Source organism: Drosophila kikkawai, chromosome 3L (assembly GCF_030179895.1).
Source record: "Drosophila kikkawai strain 14028-0561.14 chromosome 3L, DkikHiC1v2, whole genome shotgun sequence".
Lineage (NCBI taxonomy): Eukaryota > Metazoa > Arthropoda > Insecta > Diptera > Drosophilidae > Drosophila > Drosophila kikkawai.
In genome coordinates, this window is record NC_091730.1 from 7510546 (window position 1) to 7530700 (window position 20155).

The following is a 20155-nucleotide window of genomic DNA, read 5'->3' on the forward strand; positions in this document are numbered from 1 at the left end:
TTTTTTATCAAAGCCTTCAGCTTCAGCAGGAGCCACGACGCATTGTACGTCGGGAAATTTGAAACTCGATAGACAAAAAACAAGCCGGACAAGCAATAGAAAAAGAAAATACATGGAGCCCCTCTTGATTTCCCACTCTTGGGCTTTTGATATTTTTTCTGGATAGATTTCCGCTTGATTTTTACTGCACTCAGGCTTCGAGCCGCCGTTGCCGCTGCTGCCTGCGACTCTGTTGCTGTCTGCATTTTCCGTTTGTCCTTTTTCCGGCAGGCGGGGAGAGAAACAAGAGGGGATGGGTAGCTGTAGAGAAAACAGAGGAAAAGCCCCTGTCGATTTTCTATGCCGACGCATTGCGTTTGGCGGCAGGGGCAGCATCAGCAACAGCAGCAGCAGCAGCAAAAAAGGTGGAAAGCGGCAATAAAACTAAGCAAAAAACGCATTTAGTATAAGGGCCTGACATGTGACAGAGTGGAAAGGACATCGTAGCCAGTGTGGGTGTCTGTTTGTGTTTGTCTCCCTGCAGATACCGAGTATCTCCTCTTGCAGGCACTTGGCCAGCGAGGAGCCCCAGCGACAGGACTCAAAAGGAACAAGGAACATGAGCGGGAACAGGAGCGGGAGCAGGAGCAGCAGCATCAGCAGGTGCAGGAGCGGGAATATATATTTCGGGAGGGCTCTGTGTCCACAAAGGCATTGCCAGCGCATCGAAATTGGTCACATTTTTCGCAGAGAACTACAAATTGTTACGGCAAACGCAGCGTGAGGCAGTTGCCAGGCTTTGCTTGCTTTAAGGCAACCCAAGGGCATATATTCTGGTTAATCCGAGACAGGATCCTAATGCGAAAAACTCTTTAGTGAAAGGGAGTGCCTGGGATTATCAGGCGGAAAAAAATTTTCGGTTATGAAAAAGGTATTGAGAAGAACAAAAATTAATAAATGATTCCTTTAGAGATTTGAAATTTCTCAATAAAACGTCTGAAAGTAGGCAACGATTTTTGTGAAGAAGATTTTAAAAACTAGTGGCTTGACATATACAAAAAACTCTTGAGTAAGGGGGAGTGCCTATGATATCAAGTTAAAGTCAAAGTTAATATTTAGTTATTAAAGTTTTCATGAACAGCAAAAAGAGAACTATTGACAGCTTTAGACATAGGAAATCTCTTCTTTGAACGGCTAAAAGTAGGCAACGAATTTATAGGAGAAATCTCTCTCTTTTAGAAATTTATAAAAATCAAATTAATCCACAATTTCCAACAATCTAAATATTTTTAGAGATTTATTTAATATTTCCCTACATTTATTTTTCCCTTAACTTTACATAACCCTTATCTCCCTCCGATAAACGTCATCTGAGCAGCAATTAACCAAGTAAATAGGCCCTTTTAAGTACCTTTTCCCAGTATTTATACAATTGCGAAATACACAAATCGAAGCCCGATCATAGTAGTCCATGAACAGTATGTCCGACTTAATCAACAACAGCGCACAGTTCGGCGGCGAACTAATTAATGGTTAGCACTTATCCAACCCCTCCATTTGTGGTTTGCACAAAAAAAAAGGGAAATGGGAGAAAAAAACAGCAACACAAATGCAAACTGACTAACTGCAATGCAAATAAAATGTGCAACAAACACGTTGCAGGGGCAGTGAGTGATAAACTTGGCCAAAATGCGCTATCAATTACATGCGGATTTTTGTCCATTGATGGGTGGCCACGGAAGGGTTTGAGGTTCAGGGGGATGTGTGTATGCAACCTGCAACAGCTTTATGTTGACACGTGCAACATGCTGTTAACACCAGTATCCCTGTATGTGTGTGTGTACGTGTGGGTGCCAGCAACACTTTCGCTTTCAAACGCATTCCGCGTGAATTGCAAAAAAATAAAAATAAAGAGCTGCATTTGTGGGTGAGAGTTGCATGTGCAGTGTGTGTGTGTGTGTGTTGTATGCTTGGGTGTTTGGCTGTGTGTTGCCGCTGCAGCCAAACGCACTGTTGCATGCAACAGCAGCAGCAGCAACAACAACAACAACCGCATGACAGCAACACTTTTTACGCGTGTTTTTTGCTCTCGTATTCGTGTCGATGGCGATGTGTGCTCTTTTTCACACACAATTTGTGCCACTGCAGCAGCAACCCGATAGTGTGTGTGTGCTGCTGCTGCTGCTGCGGCTTTTGTTGTGACATTTAATAGCCTACACACTGGCTAATAGTTTCCACGTGCCACCGATTTTCATTCATAAAACGACCACTTAAATCGCCTGAAATATACACAACATGTTGCTGATCCTCCTTTTTTGATGGGAGAATGGGGGACAGATTGTACGCGTAAAGGATACTAGAGCACCATTAAGGATTACCTTATAGTGTTTGGAGGTTTTGCTATTAGTAGTAGTTCTTTTAGGGTGTTGTGTTTGGAATTTATATAGAATATTTCTAGAGAAATAAGCTTAGAAATGGGAGAAAGCTGGTTTTTGCTTACCCAAAATAATAAATTATGCTTAAAATAATGCATTAATTGGATAATAATTTATGTTTGGATAAATTAATATAATATTTTAAGGTTTTGAATTAAATACCACGCATTAAGGCTTATATTAATGTATAATAATGCCTTAATTTAATTTTTTAGATTTAAAATATAAACACCAAATGCATACAATAACGAGTTTTAGGCCAATTATCATTCTAAAATCGATGGAAAACTCTTTAATATATTTTTTTAAGCCCAAAATTGATCACAAAATGTATCTATAATTATTAAACTTTCTTTATTGATAAAATCTTAATATTTCTAGGTAACTTAAGTTGTATATCTCTTAATTTTTTTATTCCCCCTTAATGATCTCATATTAACCTTGATTTTTTCTACCTTTTCAGGCTCTCAAATGGTAATCTAGTAACCCTTAATATGTATTAACAATCAGGGAGAGATTAGAGGCCCAAAAACAGTGTCAACATCAGCCATCACATGCTCCTGTATCCACTTGCATCCAATCAACTCCCCCCATCTCCTACAGCTTCTCCTCCAGCTTTCAACTCCATTTCCCCCGACCGTGACACATTGCGATAAAAATCAGTTGAAAAAGCCATGAGGTAAGCCACAAATTTGCGGTCAATTGGGTTTCGGCCTGTTGCCGCAACAATGAACAGAAATACACACCCAAACATACACACACACACACACCCAATGAGAGACAGACACGAGGACAGACGTTGCATGTGCAACAAAAATGCATCAACGCATTGGCCAAAAAGCCAAGCGCGCGAGAGGAGCCTCCCATAAACACGTTCCCGCTGACCGTGCTCCAATTTATTTCTATTTTTTCCCCCGCTGCATTTTCACACTTCAACAGAACGGGCTCCCAAAAAAAATCAACACAACAAACACAAAAAAAGAACTCCAACCACGGGCCGTTGCATAAAAAGTGCAACAATTCAAATGGCCAAAAATCGGGGGTAGAGATGAGAAGCCTACTGCAAAAATTCATGCAAAAATCGGCGCGTGCGAAAGTCGCAATGCATGGGAACAAAAAAATCAATGCAACAGCCACCGCAAACAAGCGGCCAAAAGGGGGGTCAGCTGAGGGGGGTTGGGAGGAGGGAGCAGGTCCTGGAAAACCCGCGAGTGCAGCGTCGATTGAAATCCCTAATAATCGCGTTGAATGCACTTCTCCCGCTATAAAAAAAAGGCGAAACAAAATCGTTTGGAAAAAATGCAAAAATTCGAACGGGGTTTGTTTCTGGGGTGGGGACAGAGTGCCCCCGTTTATGTGCAGTCAGCAGGCCTGAATGGAAATGACCTTCACTGATTTTTACCCTCGTTCTTTCTTGTTTTTTTTTCGCCTGCCACCATGGCCAGGACATTGATATGCAGTGCAGGATAATCGCGGGCAGTGCAATCAAAGTGCAGTGCAGCAGCAAAAATGCAGAGTGATGCCGGAAAATAAAGGAAAAGTAGGGTTTTTCAGAACACAGAAAATTAAAGCAGATCTAAATTAACTTAAATTAAAGGTAATGTTTATTTAAATATATCTTTTTTCTTTGAATAATGAATTTGTATTGATATGATTTAGGGTTTTAGTTAAATTTTTAAGGCTAGCTTTGGCTTGGAATTTATAAAATAAGGAAACAGTATATCGGTCTCTAAAAACCCCATGAAATATATCTCCCTGTTATACCTATTTTATAGCTTTACTACATCCAATATCCTTGACCCTGGTTCATCCTTCTTTTAACCATTTTTTGGGGCACCCATTTCGCTATGGGCTTTGGCCAACTGTTGAACATTGCAACCGTGCAGCAATTTGTGAAAAAAAACGCAGAAGGGGGCTGGGTGCCAGAGTGTGCGATAGGTGGGCGTGGCATGGCGACCTTGACGCGTGTGCCGCATGCTGAACAATCGAATGGACAGCCAAATTGGTGGCGTCATCATCATCATCATCATGCCTCATGCCCATCCGCGGGCCGGGAACCCGGGGAAAACTCCCGCTCCATTTTTTCCGGCTGCACTTTCTGGCGGCGATGCATCGCCGTTTTTTCGCTGTCATTGGCAACCTGCAACACACAACGCATATCGCATAGCGGCAGCAGCAGCATCAGCAGCAACATTTTTGGGGGCACGGCCCCGTTTCGGGTCGCGTTTTCGTGCGTGGCCCATTGAACAGCAGCAGCAGCAGGCGTTGCATGTGGCACATAGAGAGTGACCCCCTTTGTGCCACCGCCCTTGCTGTTTTTTCCTTTTTTTTTTTTGCCACGCTCACTGCAGCGCTGTTAGCGTCGCTGCCGGCACCGGCTCTGTTGCAGCAGCCGTGCAAATTTTCATTCATGCATTTTGTGTGTGCGTCGCGAGCAAATTCATTCAGTTTCAATGCCTCATTCATTGGAATGCAAAAGCGCACCGCTTCTTTTTTGTTGCCTTTATGCATGGCCGTATTGCGGATTTGACTTTGACCAGGTGTTGATGGCCCCAAAGCAGGTGTGAACTCAAAAACAGAGGGGAAATGTGGCACAGCTTAGGGAACATTAAGGAGATACAATTGTATGCAATTTAAATTTAACTTTAGACAACAAAAACAATGGTAAAACTATAGTTAAAGCCGAAATATTACAGAATTAACGAGTTCAAAGTGCTCCGTTTTTCTTACTACTCCCCAAATTTCCTACTTTTTATTGAGACTACTATAAAATCAGATGCTAATCCTTAGAAATCATAAAGCTGTAAACCATTTCCATCTATAAACCCAACAATATTGCACACACATCTTGAAATGAAAACAGAAGTCACTCAGGAGTCACTTGGCAATCATTCCACCACCGACTTCAAACAAATCCCCTGACAATTACCTCGATTTCGCTTTTTCCTAGGTCTCTGCAATGCCTTTTCTTGATTTCCGCTGCTTATAATAATCGTGCATTGTCAAACACCGCTGGTAATTATAAGAAATCTCCCCCATCCAAGTTGGAAGGATGCACACAGTCTCAAAGATTTCTGCCTCGAATATTTCCTTGTTTGCCTCTGATTTTGGCTTTGTTTTTAATATTTCAGCTGCTGTGTGTTTCATTGTGAATGTTTTTAATTAGTCTGGCAATCTTTTTTTGTGAGCTTTTGTCACAGCAACTTCAATCAGTCTTTGGGTTTTGTAATTTGTATTCCGCGGAAATTATGTCAGTGTTGGCTTAAGGTATCGTTAAAGAATAGTTCTTTAACTGTTCTTAAAAAAACAAAAAGTTGTTTCCTTTAAGTCTTAAATCATTTATCAAACTAAAACTAGAGAATTTCCTAAATTACTTTCTTCAAAAAAATATTTATTTTACCTCTTAAATAATATAAAATAAATCCTTAAAGTCCAGTCACCTTTAAAGATGACACTGCTGCTCCCAAGTGGCTCCTGATGGTCGCATATGGGCCCGCCGACAACTAATCCTTTGTCGAAGGATGCAGCTACCCCTCGACCACATGGCCTAACAACTTGCAACAACAGACGTCGTCGTCTGTCGATGCCGCTCGACAAATACAATAAAAAAAAAAGAAATTATTTGCCTGCGTCTGCACTTGATTCCACCGGAGGGTGTGGGCGTGGCAGCGGAGGCGTTCATTTGTATATAAATGCGATGCGGGAAAGGGGAGGCTCTCCAAAGGCTCCAAAGGAGCGACAATGGCCAAGTGGAAGCGGAAGCGACGCAATGCAATCAAATGGCGCAGCGCGCAAAATCTACAAAAACACAGAACCCAGGCCCAGGCCCAGGCACACACATAGCAAAAGGCACAGATGGACACACATGCAGCAGGGGCGTTGGCTGGTCAGCAGGAGCAGGGTTAGAGGGGACACTGGACAGTGGCAACTTGCAACGCACGCGAAAATCTTGCCAGTGGGGCGACGCCCGTCCCGGGAAACTGGAAAACCCCAGGAAGAGCAGCAGAGCTAGAACCCGAGCCCAGGGCCTCCTCCTAGTCCTGGTGGCTCGGTACAGTTGCGCCGTCTAAGCCTGCTGGCTTCAGCAACAACAGCATCAGCAGGAGGAGCAGCTCCATCCTCTGAACACCACCCGCTGAAAATCCACCCACTTCTGACCCCCTTTTTCTGACCATGTTTTCGCGTTCGTTTTGCCGCGTTAACTGTCCATCAATGCGGGCCCAATGGTGGAGTGCACTGAGGGAAAAGTATGGCATATTAAGATATTAAAATCTTAATAAAATAAATTAATTAAAAATATAACATTTTGTGTTTCTGATCAGTAAATTGAGATAGACTTATCAGTGTTCCTGAGAGGTAATAACTCTTTGGGGAAACTTCTTCAAAAGGTAACCCCATTTTTCCCCAGTGCATCTGTTTCTAACTCTAGCCTAGGTCTCGTTCTCGTCCTCGTCCACGTCCTGGTCGTCGTGGTCCCTCCTCCATCTCGTTCTCATTCTCGGCCGGCTGTCTATCTGTTTGTGTCTGTGGCATGCACCCCTCTACCTGATCCCCAACTGCTCAATCTAAAGCAGAGCATACACCCCCGCCCAGATGGCATAGCCCACCTCCCCCAAACCATCCCATACCATATCCTATATCCTACACATCGCATATCCCCCACGATTCGTTTCCCAATCAGACAGCCAGCGGCGTCGTTAGCAACGCAACGAAACGCGACTCGGAGAGTTCGCCTGCATTTCCAAGTTCGGTGTGTGGATTTGAACCGACTGCAACCCCGATGGTCAGCGAGGACTTCCACTGTCCACTGTCCACTGTCCCCTGTCCACCTCCACGCCCGCTTTTAAGCCCTTTTTCATTGCCTTTTGCACCGAGCCCTCGGGGGGGTTTTATTGCGCTAGGCATTTTTGCATATTTGAGGCATCATCGCTCATCGCTTTTGTGTGTAAGCCAACTTTTAGACATGGTCGAAGGTAGGAACAACAACTGCCGCAGCTGGAGCTGGAGCAGGAACTGGAGAAGGAGCTGCCGCAGCTGAGGAAGAAGAATCCGCAAAGGCCTAACCCTTGTGCCACGCCCCCCATCCCCAACGCCACCCACGTCCTTTGGCTCGCCCATTTTCTGCATTCTCTAAGCTGCAACGTCGCCGTTGTCGCCGTTGCACTCTTCTATTTGCGTTTTAATATGCAACATTTTTTCCCGCTGATCTCCCCGCTGGCTGTACGACAGCCCCTGCCTGCTGTTCCTTGAACCCCCCCTTGTTTTCGTTTGGTCACCTCCATGGTGGCACACAGGGGCACTGGGAGAAAAATGGAGTTTAAATTTAAAGAATATTTTATAAAGAAATCTGTAGAGTTTATTATTTAAGGAGCCAGAAAAATAGTTTCTATGAGGTTCCACAAAATTGTAATATTTCTACGATCAATGTGAAATTGCAAATTAAATATTAAAGGCCAAAACATGTATTAATTTTAATAAAAGCCTTAAATAAAATTAAATAAATAAAACCCACCAGATAGTCGTCTACGTAAAATTTATAAGAGAAAGAAATACTGCAAGGATCTATTTGCTAAAGCTTGATTTTTCCCACAATAAAAGCTTGTAAAGTTAAGTGATTTAATCCTCAATCTTAAAATCTTACCTCAAGACCAAGTTATGAATAAATATTTTCGCTCAGTGCCCTCACACTCGCGGCAACCGTTTTATTTGTTTGTTTGCCTGTTCGTTCACTCATGTGTGTGGGTCAGACGGCGACCTCTCACCCCGTGCCGCAACTTTGTCTGTTTGGCTCAAATGTTGTCATCTTTCCCCGCACACTAGCACACACACCCACACACACATACACTCGCACACTCCGGTACACCCACGGTCGCCATCTCCCTTTGCTTTTCGCAGAGGCTTTCGTCGCTTTTTTGGACATCGTGCGTCCACATCCACATCCCAGCCCATGTCCTCCACGAACTCCTCTGCGCCCTGCGTCCATCTCCAATGTCCTTTCACGTCCGCGTCATCGTTTTGCTCGTCAGCGTCGTCGTCACCAGTTAAATACATAAATTTTCGTATAAACGCGTTCCGCAGTCGCGAGCCTAGCAGCCATTGCCCATTTTCCACATTTTCCCCAGCAAGCAAGACCAACAACAAACAACTTAGAGAATGCGTGATGCATTTTCCTGTTTCTGCGCTAGATCCAAAATTTTGTTTGCTGCAATTCATTTGCTGCCATAACCCCAAGAACTGTGCAACTGGATCCTATTTTGAAAAGAAGATTAAACTGTTTTTGTAGATAAAACAATTTATAATTGAGTTTAAAAAATTAAAATTAAAATAAAATCATTCGATGAAGCTCTTATTATAGGTACTTTTTTTCTTAATTTTAAAAGAAACATTTTATATAATTAATAATAATATATTTTTAGAATAATTGTTTATGAATTATAAAAGTAACTCTTGAAAATATATACCATGTAAATATAGTTTATAAAAATTCCTTTCGAACGGCAGATCTTTACGAACCCCTAAAATCATTGCTATTGAAAGTATTTTAAGAACTGAGATACAAAAGTATCTTATGATTTATATTTAAGCATAATTCATGGCAGATCTCATAAAAACTCATTAAAATAATGGAATTCCTAGGTATATTGATTAGATCACTAAGAATTTTATTTTATGTACAGAAATATTTAGCAAATTATATATTCAATTCATCAAGTAACCTAAAAAGTATCTGAGGGATCGAAAAATTTTCAGAATTCTGTATTTGATATTTTCTTGTTCCCCAATATTTATCTAAGTAATATCAAGCAGACCAGTGTAAGATATAAATACAATAATAATCCATATTAAAAGTATCTGTGACCATTAAACCACCTGAAATTAATTAAAATTGGGAAATATGAATAGCAAAATGTTTATTTAGGTTACTTCTGTCTTAAAAATAGTTTCTTTTGTATAATAAAATATTTAAATTAACAAAAATTTAACCCGGTAACATTAATTAACACCTAAATTAAAGGCAAATCATTAAGGTAACTCGAAGGCCTAATTGTCTATTCAGACACAACTATTTCGAGGGCTATTAATAAGCCAAAGTATCACTTAGCCATCGTCGAATACCGGAAAGGGGCGAATAAGACCCATTAAAATTCGCATTTGCGTATCGCCAGGTGAATATTGAATGCTGAATGCTGAATTACTGAATTACTGCACTGATCAGAGACGATCGTCGATGCCCCTTCTTCAACTGTTTTTGTTGCCTTTTCGCAGTGCCAATTCATGGCCGATGTTTATTGTGCGGTAATTATTTGTAACCAACTGAAAACTGCAAAGGGGGAATGCCAAACAGCCGCCATTTGCCAGTCACGAAAAAAATTATGCATAATTTATGACTGGCTTGCGAGGTGGCCTCTCGCTCGCACGCTCACCTTGACGCTACCTTCGTCTCGCTCGCTCACGCCCGTTCTCCCGTGCGAATTTTATTTTTCGCTAGATTTGTATTACTTTATTTTATGCATATTATAAATGCGCAAGGCAACAACAAATAATCAAAATGCACAAACACACACGCACGTACACTCACACACACACACACACACACACACACACAGAGATGAAATCGAGGCTGACCAGTCTCAGGCGATAGTTGCCATCGCCGCCGCCCCGCGCCATCACCCATCCGCCCCTTTGTCAAGAGCGAGAAAAAAGAAGAAAAATAGTTGCTGCTGGCCCCCAAAAGTGCAGGTGCAGCAATGCCGTTTGCGGGCAAAGAAAGAGAAACATCTCTTAAGCCCCAAAGAGACGGCAGGGACAGCGAGAGCATGAGAGAGCGGAGCGGAGATTCAATTCGCCGCACATCTTGTTTTTCGCCTAAGCATTTGTTTACAATGCACGAAGCGGCAGCGACGCTGACTGCGCTGCCACCGACGATAACGCGCTGTTGCCGAGAGCGCCGCACGAAGAGAGCTATAGCTGACTTCGTAGTGGGGATTTTGTTGGTGTTGGAGCTTGTGGGGGCGTGGGGGGAGGGCTTAGGTACCCCTAACGGAACTAATTAATGAAGCATCTTTCAGCCGAGTTTTATTCCTCACAAGTGTGCGTGAGATGCGAAAGAAGGAGAGGGAGAGTGATAGTTCGCGAGAGCAGATAGATATTTTTGAGGATTTCGAGAAGATCACTGCACTAAATATACATTAAAATTTTTCATAAAAATCATAAATTAATTTACAATAATTTCAAAAATTCTTAAACAATCGAAATATTTTAATAATATTTGTTTGTCAAGATATTTTGAAGTATTTAATTGTATTTTTGGAATTTAGATAAATCTATTTATTTTTTTATTTTATAAAATACAATACATTGTAAAATATCTAAAAAAAATATCTAACAGATAATATTTTTAAGGAAAATCTCTAAATCCTTACCAGCTAATAAATATTTGAAAGAATCTTCAAATTGATTCTAAGTTCCTTTATTTTCAATATCCCAATAAAAAAAAGTCACCACTTGCGATAGATAAGCCTCTCGAAATCGTGCCCGAGCCACTTGCCAATATCGGCCGTATTTTCGCTGCCTCTTTGGCTCGACAAGCCCCCCAATTTTTGGCAAGGAGTACTGGTCGGCGGTGTGTGGCCCCACATACTCTCCCTCTACAGCCCACCCAGCTCCTCCGAGTCCGAAAAACACTAGGCCTAAACTAAGCTCGCTCGCTCTTCGCCTGCAACGCAGTCGGCGCCTCTGCATTTTCGGGCCAACTTCCGTTTCCTCGCACGCACACACACGTGTGGGTGCCTGCCTCTTGCAACTTGCGTCGCATCCTGTTCGGTGTTGCGCCAAAAATGCCCATTTTGGGGGTTGCAACGAGAGGCCGAGAACGAGGACGAGTGCGAGTGCGAGTAAAAGCCGAAGAGCGCAACGCAACGCAACGGAATGCGGCCGTAACGTTTACCGTTAGCCGGCGTTTTTTGGCGCCCAACGCTGCCTGCCTCTCAGTCGCCACCGCCTCTGTCTCTGTTCTGTCTCTGCTTTTGCCTCTGCCTCGGTCGCTTGTCTCTGTCTCTTGCCTCTATCTCTTTCTCTGTCGCTTTTCCTTTTGCGACGCCGGCAGCGGCGGAGAAGCTCGCAATTCGCGAACTATTCGCAACTTCGTCGCGAACTCAGTCGCCGCCTGAGAGCAACAACTACAACAACTACTGCACCAGCAGCAGCAGCAGCAGCAGCAGGCAGGCAGGCAGGCAGCAGTAGCAGTGGCAACATCCACATCACACAGCCATAGCCACAGCCCGACCCCTCAGTTTTCCCACACAGCGCCATCGTCGTGGCCATCGCCTCGCCATCGCCGTCGTCGTCGTGTGTTAAGTTTGTTTTGAGTTTTTCCGTATCAAAATGTGCAAAACGATTTCAGTCTAATTCAGACGCTCGTGCTGAGAAGACTTTTGGCCCTGTTTGTTGGCCAATAACCATACTCATACAGAACAGAACGGAACAGAACACGACGACGAGGCGACCGAAGCGAAGCGAGGCGAACGAGACGAACTGCAACTGCAACTGAAACTAAAAGAACGTAACGTAACGTACCGAGGCGAGCTAATTGCCAAATGGCCACGTAGTGCGCGAAACGTAACGTGAACGTGAACGTAAACGTAACGAACACCTATACCAACACACAAACACTCACACACACACACTCTTACACATGTACATGCCCACTCTCAGTTGAGAGTCGTAATTGTCGCGGTTTCTCGTTTATCGCTTGGCCATTTTTTTGTATCGCTATGTAAAGCGAGTCGCGTTCAACGATTGACGATTAACGATCAACGGGTAACGATCAGCGAGTAGCGAGCAACGATCAGCGATCCGCGCACAAAATGGCGTCGGCGCAGGCGGAAACGGATGTGGTAGTGGCGCCCGAGCAGGCACAAGTGACGCAAAGGCAGCGCAGCGGTGGCACAGGCAAAGGAGCCAGTTCCGGGACAGGATCGCCGAAGAGTAATCGCAGTTCGCCGGGCCAGGAGGAGAAGAACATCAAGACGGAGGATCGCACTTCCCCAGGAGCAGGAGGAACCTCTAAGGACGATGAAAAGGACTCGACAGGCGGCGGCCTGGGAGGATCCTCACCCGTGAGCTCGCCCCAGGGTCGGAGCTCCTCGGTCGCCTCGCCCAGCTCCAGTTCGCAACAGTTCTGCCTGCGCTGGAACAACTACCAGTCCAACCTGACCACCATCTTCGATCAGCTACTGCAGAACGAGTGCTTCGTGGACGTGACCCTGGCCTGCGACGGTCGCTCCATGAAGGCCCACAAAATGGTGCTCTCCGCCTGCTCTCCCTACTTCCAAACCCTGCTGGCGGAGACGCCCTGCCAGCACCCCATCGTGATCATGCGCGACGTCAACTGGTCGGATCTCAAAGCAATTGTGGAGTTTATGTACCGCGGCGAGATCAATGTGAGCCAGGATCAGATAGGACCTCTGCTCAGGATAGCCGAGATGCTGAAGGTGCGCGGCCTGGCGGATGTGACTCACATGGAGGCGGCCACGGCCGCTGCAGCGGCAGCCTCGGAACGCATTTCCTCGCCCAAAGAAAGTGGTGCGTCCACCGGAGGTGGAGGCCAGTCCAGGACCGAAACCGAGAGGGATACCGAGGAGCTGCTGGCCTTTATGCAGCCAGAGAAGAAGTCACGCACGGACTGGGATCCCGCAGAGCTGCGACTATCGCCCTTGGAACGGCAGCAGAGCAGGAATGTAAGGAAACGACGTTGGCCCTCGGCAGACACCATCTTTAATGCCCCAGCACCACCGAGTCCACTGAGCAGCCTGATAGCCGCCGAGCGGATGGAGCTGGAGCAAAAGGAGCGCGAGCGGCAACGGGACTGCTCACTGATGACGCCGCCACCCAAGCCGCCGCCGATGAGCGGCAGCAGCGGATCGGGCTCCCGCCGTCTCGAGTCAGCCATCCATGCTCTGGACATGCCCTCGCCGGCAGCCACGCCAGGACCGCTGTCGCGATCCTCGCGTCCCCACTCGCAGAGTCCCCAGCAGCAGTCCGGTCAGCATTCCCTACCATTGCCCCTGCCGCTGCTTCCGCATCATCATGCGCCGCCACCTGCCCCACATCCCGCCCAGAGTTCGGCCAGTGGCCACCACCCGCCTTCACCTGCGGGCGATTCCCGCTTTCCTTTGGGTCCCTCCGCGGCCGCCATGGCCGCTGCTATGGAGTTGAGTGGCCTTGGAGGTGGCCCACCTGCCGAGCCACGTCTTCCGCCTCCACCGCCGCACCATCATGGCGGCGGCGGAGTGGGCGTTGGAGTGGGAGGATCAGGGGTGGCGGGTTCCGGCGGAGGATCGTCGCTGGCCGATGACATGGAAATCAAGCCGGGTATCGCCGAAATGATCCGAGAGGAAGAAAGGGTGAGTGGAGCTTAATTTATCGATTTAAAAGGGATATAAGAGGGTGATAGATTATGGAATACTATATTATATTTACTATATTCCCCTGACCAAAGGACCCTATTGTTTCAAGTGAAATTTAATATATCACTGAATTTTAAATCACAAAAAATATGTTTAATTTATTAATATGAAGGATTTTTCTAAATGGTTCTTATATTAATGATTTCCCATTTATTTTATTTATTTCCCTCACATGATAAAAAACCAAAGTGTCCAAATAGTAAACGGTCAAAAATTCATTAGCAAAATATATTGCCTTATGAGATTAACTAATATTAATTTATAGAAAGAGATTCAATTCTTTATACTTTTGTTATTTTATTTTGTTCTTTCAAGAAATCCATTTAAGAGTTTAGTCCCACGATCACCTCTCTTTGATTTCAAATTAAACCCCTCAAAGAGTACAGTGGATCCTACAGGCCTTTTTCTCTTTCGCTGCTGCTGCGCTGCAGCAGCGCTGCTTCTCTCCCACACCCTCTATCTCTCAGTCACTCTCTCGCTCTGCCTCGCTCAACGATCTTTTTCCGCGGTTTGTTTTGATTCACGATTCGCGCGCGCCTTTCGGCGATCTGCAAGTTTGTTTCGCTTCGTCAGCAGAAATTCTGCCGGCGGCATTTCGAATCGTATCGTGACGTCACTTACAATGAGCGGAACGCAGAGCTGAGACTTCCCCTCCTCGGCATTCGCAGCGCCTCTTGTTGGCGTCCACACCCAGGAATGATTGACAGCTCTCACGTGCTCCACGTCGCACATTGTTCCGCTTCCCTTTTCTGTTTTATTTTTCTTTTTTTTTTTTTTAACTCAGGCAAGAGATCTTTGCCACATATTTTCCAGAATGGTCAGAGGTTTCCCACTCCAGATTTTCGATCCCCCCGATCCCCGCTTTACATGGGGCACTCACTGGAACGGAACGCCATGGTTTGGTGACCGAAAGGTGATTGAAATTCCGGAATTCTTGCGGCCTGCGGTTGATTTCGATCTATGGAGCATTTTGCATCTGTCTGTGGTTCCCTAAGTGTGCTTCAATTAGGCCAGAAGCGAATGAGATCGGAAAAATAAGTTTTAATGGTAGATATATTAGGGAAAAAATATTGGAAATTTTAAATTTAAATATTCAGTCGTTTGGAGATTTCAATACTTTAAACATAGATCAAAATAACATTATTCGACAAATAAAAACTGTAATAAAGGATTTAAAAATGTTTAATTAATTAAAATTCAAAATCTAAGAAACCATTTTCACAAATATTTATAAGATACAAATATCTCCAAGTGCACTACTCCTTAGTGAGGAGTAAAATTAGCGACCGGTTCGAGAGAGCTGCATTAGCACCGCAGAACTCACCGCAGAATTCGCACTTTAATAAAAAATTTGTATTTATTTATCCAATAGACGTCGACGACGTTCACTGGAGAACCCAGATCTCTTCTCCATTCAGAGGTTCCATAACCATATCCCTCCCCAGTCCCACATCAATCGGAATGCCATATTTGTTTGTCTGGACGCGCGAGACTCCTTCCCGAAGCTCTTCGCTGCGATCTTCTGGGCGATTCTCCGCCCAGATTCTTCTTCCCTCCGTATGCCCCGTGTTTATTGTCGCTTTTGAGTGCATTAATCAAATAGCCAAGGGGCAGGAGAGGAAGAACTTGAGGTGCTACGTCTGCATTAGCCTGCTCATATGCTCAATTTTCGAAGCGGCTTGTTTTCCCCACTTTTCCGAGCGTTTGCTCGTTAGCGTCTCTTTTCAATAAATATTTTGTTTTTATGCTTTTTTAAATATTTCCCCAACTGACCGTTTGCTTTGCTTTTTATGTGCTTAGAAATTCTTTGGAAAATGCATCTGCATCTGTGCATCTGCATTTGAATCCGGCAATCCCCGCTGTAAATGCATCTTTGTTTGTTTGCCTTGGTGTTAGTGTTTATGCTTTCCTGCTGTTTGCCTTTCCGATTGTTCTCCGCTTTCCCCTGTCCCCTATCCCCAGCCTCCTCCTCCACCTCCTCCTCCTCCTTCGCGTTTATTCACACATTTCATTTATTATTAAAAATTGATGCATTTTTCGTTTGCTTAGCGGCGATGCGATCGCCAGGCATCAAGGCAATGCCATATATAACAAGAAAGGAAGCTAACTTCGGCACGCCGAAGTTTGTATACCCTTGCAGATTGGTTTTGATGTTTATTTTATAGATTTAAATGCTGAAAACACTCACAAAACAGAGTTTCATTACATTTTACCTATACTTATTATGTTTACAGTTTGACAGTTACAGTTTTACATTCCCAGCTTTATATATTTTTACATTTACCGATCGCTTCTATGGCAGCTATAAGATATAGTTGTCCGATTTTTATGAAATTTATACCAAAATTCTAGAATAATAAAAAAAACTTATATCTCAGAGTAAATAAAAATGCGTTGAAAAACAACGAAGCTATAATTTTATTTCTATTAATTTCCCGATCGTTCCTATGGCAGCTATATCATATAGTCGTCCGATTTTCATAAAATTTTTACCAAAATTCTGGAATATTATAAAATGGCTATATCTCAAAAATGATGCAAAAATATTGAAAAACAGCCAAGTTATAATTTTTTTTCTAAAAATTTATCGAACATTTGTATGGCAGCTATATGATATAGTCGTCCGATCCGGCCCGTTCCGACATATATAGCAGTGAGAGCATATAGAAGACGATATGCAAAGTTTCATTCAGATAGCTTTAAAACTGAGGGACTAGTTTGCGTAGAAACAGACAGACGGACAGACAGACAGACGGACAGACAGACAGACGGACAGACGGACAGACGGACAGACGGACATGGCTAGATCGACTCGGCTGTTGATGCTGATCAAGAATATATATACTTTATAGGGTCGGAAACGTCTCCTTCACTGCGTTGCAAACTTCTGACTGAAATTATAATACCCTGCAAGGGTATAAAAATCAAATATTGACAGCCGACATCCTCGCCGCGCCAAAGGAATCCATTCCCAGCTTCTTTAATATTTATAATTCTTGCCCATTTATATATGCACTGGGAAAATTAAATAAGGGAAAAATAAATAACAAACATGAAAGGATAAAACTAATTCCAGTAGTTGCAAACGATATTTAAAAAGATTTCTTTAATATTTTTATTTATTATAAAGAAATCCTAGTATTTATTTTTATCTCAGTGCATTACCCTGTGAATGCATCTCTTTTTATTGTATGCGTTGATTTTATTTCCCTGTCTTTCCTTTCATATAAGCAGATAAAGCCGATAAGTGTCAGTCTTGGTCCAGAGTCTGAGCTCCGAGTTCTGGTTCTCAGTCTTCTTGGGGGCCTTTGCTTTCTGGTGATTAATTGCACTTTTATTTGTCTGCGTTTGCCTTTGTTGAAAATCATTTTTTTTCCTTTACGCATTTTTTTTTTTTGTTTTTCATATTTTATTGCCAACGCATTTAGATGTGTTTGTGTTGTGTGTGTGTGCATCATTAGAGGTTGTATATTATTATTGGTTTCCTCTCTCGCTTCTCGATCGGTTCACTGAACTTTTTGCGGAGCGTGGGCGCAGAGGAAGTTTTTATTACATACAATAAGGCGATTAAAACTCATTTCGGGCTAAAATATACTTTTTAAAATGTGTATTTTTATGAGAAGTATAAGTTTAATGAGAGAATAAGGTAGTTCAAAGAAGAAATTCTGAGAAGAATGGGTTTTAGAGGGTTAGGTTTTTGAATTGTTTTAGGTTTTAAAATTCTGAAACCAATAATTTTATTCAATTTTAAACGATTTTAGCTGTAGATAAAAGTATTTCAAGTACCTCTACCCATTTTCCTTTTTGTAAAAATTGAACTCCATCAATGTTCCGCTGATTGATCAACACAATCAATATCTGTAATCAATCCCTCATCCCGCAGAGTTTTCCCTTTCGATTTCCTTGCCACTTTCCTACTCAATTAGTCCACAGATGAGGGCCAAACCGCACCGTGGAAAAGGGAGGGTAACCGGGGGCAGTAAACAGAGGAATAAAGGAGAGAATCTCCGAGAGTCTCACACTCATGATTAGCGTGTGTCGCTTACCTTTTTCGATGAGGCAAAAACTGCAACCCAAACTGCCACAAAAAAATATATATATGCTGTAGACAAATTACCACAGAGTAAAAGGAAAAGGGAGTGCGGGGGGCAGTCAGCAGCTAAACGTGCCACATTCAAACTACTTCAACAAAATACAGGAAAAAAAGGTGAAGAATCAAGAAAAAAGGGAGCGAGTGGCGTGCATAAAAATTGAAAAAAGATGCAACTCAAAAAGGAATCTCGCATCTCGAACAATGCACTGAAAGAAATTAAGAGGGGAAAGGCTTAGAATATAAATATATAGATATAGATATAATAACTATACTTTCAGAGATAGTAAATGTTTTAGCTTTCCATTGAATTGAAAAATAAAAAGGATACAAAGAAATTTTTAAAAATTGTTCTTAGTTTATTTTTAGGTTTTCAAATATTTTCTTACATTATTTCTCTAAAACTAAATTAAAATTCTGTTAAATCTTTAAAACTCCCTTAAAATTCCCAATGATCCCTGCATTTTTTCGAGTGCCTTTGATGGCCCTGCCGGTGTTAGTGAGTATCTGTGTGAGTGCGAGCAAAGGAAGCCAACAAGCCACTTAACCCAATCGACAAAAGTCATTACACTCGTCACTCAGACTCAGCTGAGAATGCCCTCTGACGCTTCCGCTGTACGCCGGCTGCGACGCTGACAGCGCTGCCTTGGCCGACAGAGAAAATATCTCCGAGATACTTATTGTATCTGGGCATTTGGGCTTCCCGGGGTTTACCACACGGGGGTTGAATAGAATAAAATAATATAAATAATACAATTTATTATGTGACCCAGCATGTGTGCGTTTGTGTGTGTGTCTCTGACCCCGAGATACATTTGTATCTTTAAGCGCTGTAGCCGCTGCATCTGTTGCATTCACATTCCACATTTTATATTTCTTTCTTCTGTATACAACATCTTCGAAGAAAGTAAATAAATAAAATAAAAATGAAGAAATATATTTTCAGAACAGACAAACAAACCCCGAAGCCAAGAAATACAAAAGAAACCAAAATGAGAGAGAATAAGAAATAAAAAAAAAAGAACGAATCCCCAACTGAGAAGCGGGTAGAAATAAAAGCAGAAATAAATTGTATAATCCGCTTTGATGTATCGCCTTCTGTTTTATATTATTCAGTCATATTTTATATATGCGCACCGATCCGCACCGTACCGAACCGATCCGCACATGGAGAATACACAAGCGGGGCCATTCAAGTACTCCCCAAGTAGTTTTTACAGCGCCAACTTAAATCTTGCCCATTAAGATGCAAAACAGACAGATACACAGATACTACAGATACACAGATACAGCTATAGATATATATATAGCTAAAGATTCGACCGTGGTCGATTTAGTTTAAATGCATGGCATAAACATTTAATTAAATACAGAAAGCCATTACGCCAACGATTTTTATGTTTATATTTTCAAATACTTGGCGGAAAATTCTCATTTTTATTGCTAAGCCAAATAAATCGTATACGATGTGGAAATGGAAATGGGATTGCGGCAACAGCTGCACAAGTAATTCGTTGATTAATCTATAAAAATAATTTTGTATCTATGGACTGCTGCTGCTGCTGCTGTTGGTATCTGCGCCTCCTTTGGCATTTTCTAATCGGATTTAGTTTGGCCTCAGCTTCATTTATTTTATTTATTTTTATGCCCATAATGCAGCATAAATAATTTATGCTGATAAATAACCCGAAACCGAAAACGAAAGCCTACAAGCAGCCCCCCTCTGAGGCAGGCGATCCCGAGGCATCTCTCAACATAAAGCAAAACAGGCAGGAAACGTGAAATAGGAGTGGAGATACAAGGAGACGAGAAGGGTTTTCAATCTCATGTATCCTTCTAAAAATATTTATTTATTTATTTTTCAACTCAAACGCACAAACACACACAGATACACCGGTGCGAGAGAGTGAGGTATGCCCACATTTATTTGTAACCCTGTATAAATTTATTATATTGCATTAGTTGTAAGTCAGAGCCAGACTCCGCTCCAACTCAACTCAAATACAAATCGGAGGGGGGAACTTGCGGCCTGCTGAGTAGTATCTTTCTCCGACTCCTAGCCTCTACCCTCCCTCCTGGCCTTGCCTCACCGTCTTTGAAGTGCGTGGGCCGGAGCAGGGAAAAACACACACACACTATCGGCGGGCAGGAGCTGGGTCAGGAGCCGGGACTAAGGCAAAAGG

General features: G+C 43.1%; 1 protein-coding gene across 5 annotated transcripts in view; it reads left to right on the forward strand.

The window, feature by feature from the left end:
• Nucleotides 1–2958: 2958 nt before the first annotated feature.
• Nucleotides 2959–20155, forward strand: part of bab1 (bric a brac 1) — a 76246-nt gene continuing 59049 nt past the window's right edge. For 4 of the 5 annotated variants that reach the window (XM_041775276.2, XM_041775278.2, XM_041775277.2 and 1 more), the window contains exon 1: nucleotides 11835–13819. In XM_041775276.2, coding sequence (XP_041631210.1) covers nucleotides 12281–13819 — 1539 coding nt within the window. In that variant the 5' untranslated portion in view covers nucleotides 11835–12280. Of the gene's footprint in view, nucleotides 3094–11834; nucleotides 13820–20155 lie in introns of those variants that run through there. The other variant, XM_070285250.1, reaches the window with a different exon arrangement.